Genomic DNA, 2,815 nt, shown 5'->3' with positions numbered 1-2,815 from the left:
GGGGGTGCATGTTTTCTTACCTTCTCTTCATTCCATCCTCCATTCTCCATGAATTCTGAGACAGTAGTGTTATTCAATCTAGGGAGGCTTTTCTTTTGGTAAGCTAAGGGACCTACCCCTAGCCAATCATCCTACCAAAAACTGCTTGTTCCAGACTTGATCCACCACTGTATATGAGGTTCTATATCCTTTTTGTTGATCATCATATGCTTCCACATGAGGGACTGCCCTGTGCCCCATTTTTTAATAACTGGATGAGCCCTTTGACAGTACTTTGCTTTCAGGAATTCCCCCCACAGAATCTTCTTTGATCTGAATGTCCACCACTATTTGTATTGGAAAGATAAACACACTTCCTCTAAGTTTTTAGTAGCTATACCACCTTCCTCATAAGGATAACTAAGAGTATCCTATGTGGCCCAGTGGTATTTTCTTCTTTCAGTGTTCCATCCCCAAAAGAAATCAGCAATGAGCCTTTTGATCTGGTTCATAGTGGTCTTGGTTGGGCTGATAGCTGACACCAGGTGTATAGGAATGGATTGCAGCACTGATTTCACCATTGTGACTCTACCTTCATAGCTCAACATCTTAGTCTGCCAGCCCCTGATTCTGTTTAGAACTTTAGCAACCATATTAGTGAAATATATGATCCTTTGGCGTCCAATATAAAGTGGATAGCCCAAGTAAGTGATAGGTCCATTAGTGCATTTGTATCCTGTGATCATGCTGACCCTTTCCACTATATCTGCTGGAGTATTCAATGGCATCATGAGCTGACTCTTATCTTTGTTGATAAGCTGTCCTGAAGTGGCTTCATACAATTCGAGAGTTTTGTTGATCAATGATAGTGAGAAGTTACTGTCACATCATCTGCAAAACTCAAGTGATTTACTTGGGGTCCTCTTCTTTCCATGTGGAACCCTGTATATAGATAATGATGGTGAAGATTGTTGAGCAATCTAGATAGTATTTCAGCGCCAATGATGAATAATGTCGGGGATAAAAGATCTCCTTGCTTGAGGCCTCTTGTAGAGTGGAAGAAATCATGCCTTGCACTATTAATAATGACCGAATACCAGTTGTTTGACATAATCCTCCAAACCATATCAATCAACATTTCTCCAAACCCCATCCTCCTCATGACCATACATATGAATGACCAAGAGACCCTATCATAGGCCTTGGCCATATCCAATTTGATAACTATATTATCCCCAGCCTTTGGTTTCTTGATGTTGTGGATGATTTCTTGAGCCAACATTATATTTTAAAAAATTCTCCTGCCTTTAACAAAACCAGATTGGTTTTCTGAGATTAGTTGAGGCAGAATTGGGGTAATTCTGAGACTTAGCAACTTAGAAATAATCTTGTTAGTGTAGTTGCTAAGAGAAATAGGTCTGTAATCTGAGAGACTGTTAGAATGCTCATTCTTTGGCAGTAGAGCTAGGCATGCATGAGAAATGAACTTGGGAAGACCATGTTCATTGAAAAAGTACTGAACTAATCGCAGTAAGTCTTCACAGATGATATCCCAACATGATTGATATAATTTCCCATTCATTCCATCTGGTCCAGCAGCTGATGTAGAGCTCATGGAGAATACCACTTTCTTCAATTCCTCCATAGTAGGTAAAGATTGTAGGCCCTCATTCTGCTCCTCTGTAACCATCTTTGGAATATATTGAAGAACATCTTCCCTGATTTATCTCTCTTCACTAGTGAATATTTTTTCAAAATGTGCAGTGGCTGCCCTTGCAATATTGTCCTCACCTTGAATGGGGTTGCCATGTTCATCACTAATCTGATGGATGAAAACTTTTCTTCTTCTTCCTCTAATAATAGCATGAAAATAGCTGGTGTTGGCATCTCCATCTTTGAACCACTGTATTTGAGTTTTCTTCTTTAAGATAGACTTCTCTATCTTCAGATATCTGATGTATTGAGCATTGATTTGATGTAGCTTGGACCTATTTTCTTCAGTATTATCACTGATTATCTTCTCTTCAGCTTGTCTCACCTGCTCTTCATATTCTTTAACTGAAGCAAAGAGGTCCCCAAACTCATTTCTTGACCATTTACTGAGAGTATTAGAAACTCTTTTCAGTTTTTGTTGGAAACTTCTCATTGGATTACCTTCCACAGAATTATCCCAGCATGTTTTTATAGTGCTAAGGAAGTTCACATTGTCTGTCCAGCAGTGTAAGAATTTGAAGTACTTGGTAGCATTACCCTGTCTTGCCACACCTTCAAGTAGTAGAGGACAGTGGTCAGATCCTGTAGAAGCCAAATGACTAACAGTTGTTACAGGCATGATTTCTAACCATGAATCATTAACCATGGCCCTGTCAAGTCTTTTCCAAATCCTAGCATCTTTGTCTCTATTGTTGCACCTGGTGAACTTCTGCCCACAGAACCCCAAATCAGTGAGTCCACAGGCTTCTATCACACTAATAAAGTCAAAGCTCTTATTCATATTGTATGGTTGGCCCCCCATCTTTTGTTCAACATCTATAATAACATTGAAGTCTCCAATGGTGCACTAAGGTTTCCCTTTACTAGAAAATTGCAGCATCTTATCCCATAAGTCTCTTCTCATATAGTCCTTGCATTTTGCATATACAAAGGTAATGAGGTAGCTGTTAGGACAAGCCACATGAGTAATGTCACAAGTCATTTGCTGTTCATCCTGGTCAATAATGTTGCATACAATGTCTTTATTCCAGAATAACCATATTTTGATGTTGGAGTTGGACATAACATTATCCATTCCTAGCAGAATTCTGTGAAACTAAATTTGAGATTTGTTGGAGAATGG

General features: G+C 39.2%; 1 protein-coding gene across 1 annotated transcript; it reads right to left on the bottom strand.

The window, feature by feature from the left end:
- Positions 1 to 410: 410 nt before the first annotated feature.
- On the bottom strand, positions 411 to 2,494 carry LOC129884174 (uncharacterized). The gene is made up of 3 exons (XM_055958516.1): positions 2,018 to 2,494; positions 1,285 to 1,669; positions 411 to 811 (listed from the first exon to the last, which is right to left on the bottom strand). The coding sequence occupies exons 1-3, from the start codon at positions 2,492 to 2,494 to the stop codon at positions 411 to 413; spliced, it is 1,263 nt and encodes a 420-aa protein (XP_055814491.1).
- Positions 2,495 to 2,815: the final 321 nt, after the last annotated feature.

The sequence above is a fragment of the Solanum dulcamara genome, chromosome 4 (genome assembly GCF_947179165.1).
Source record: "Solanum dulcamara chromosome 4, daSolDulc1.2, whole genome shotgun sequence".
In the NCBI taxonomy this organism is placed as follows: Eukaryota; Viridiplantae; Streptophyta; class Magnoliopsida; order Solanales; family Solanaceae; genus Solanum; species Solanum dulcamara.
Note: the sequence above shows the minus strand (reverse complement) of the source record. Positions and strands in the feature narration are given on the sequence as shown.

What these genes read in the sequence shown, in the direction of transcription:
- LOC129884174 (XM_055958516.1), bottom strand. Translation starts at nt 2,494, where the DNA reads ATGGGGGGCCAACCATACAATATGAATAAGAGCTTTGACTTTATTAGT. An exon ending in TTAAAGAATATGAAGAGCAG is followed by an intron (nt 1,670 to 2,017) that starts GTGAGACAAGCT and finishes TATATTCCAAAG; the next exon opens with ATGGTTACAGAGGAGCAGAA. An exon ending in CCAATCTGGTTTTGTTAAAG is followed by an intron (nt 812 to 1,284) that starts GCAGGAGAATTT and finishes AATTGTATGAAG; the next exon opens with CCACTTCAGGACAGCTTATC.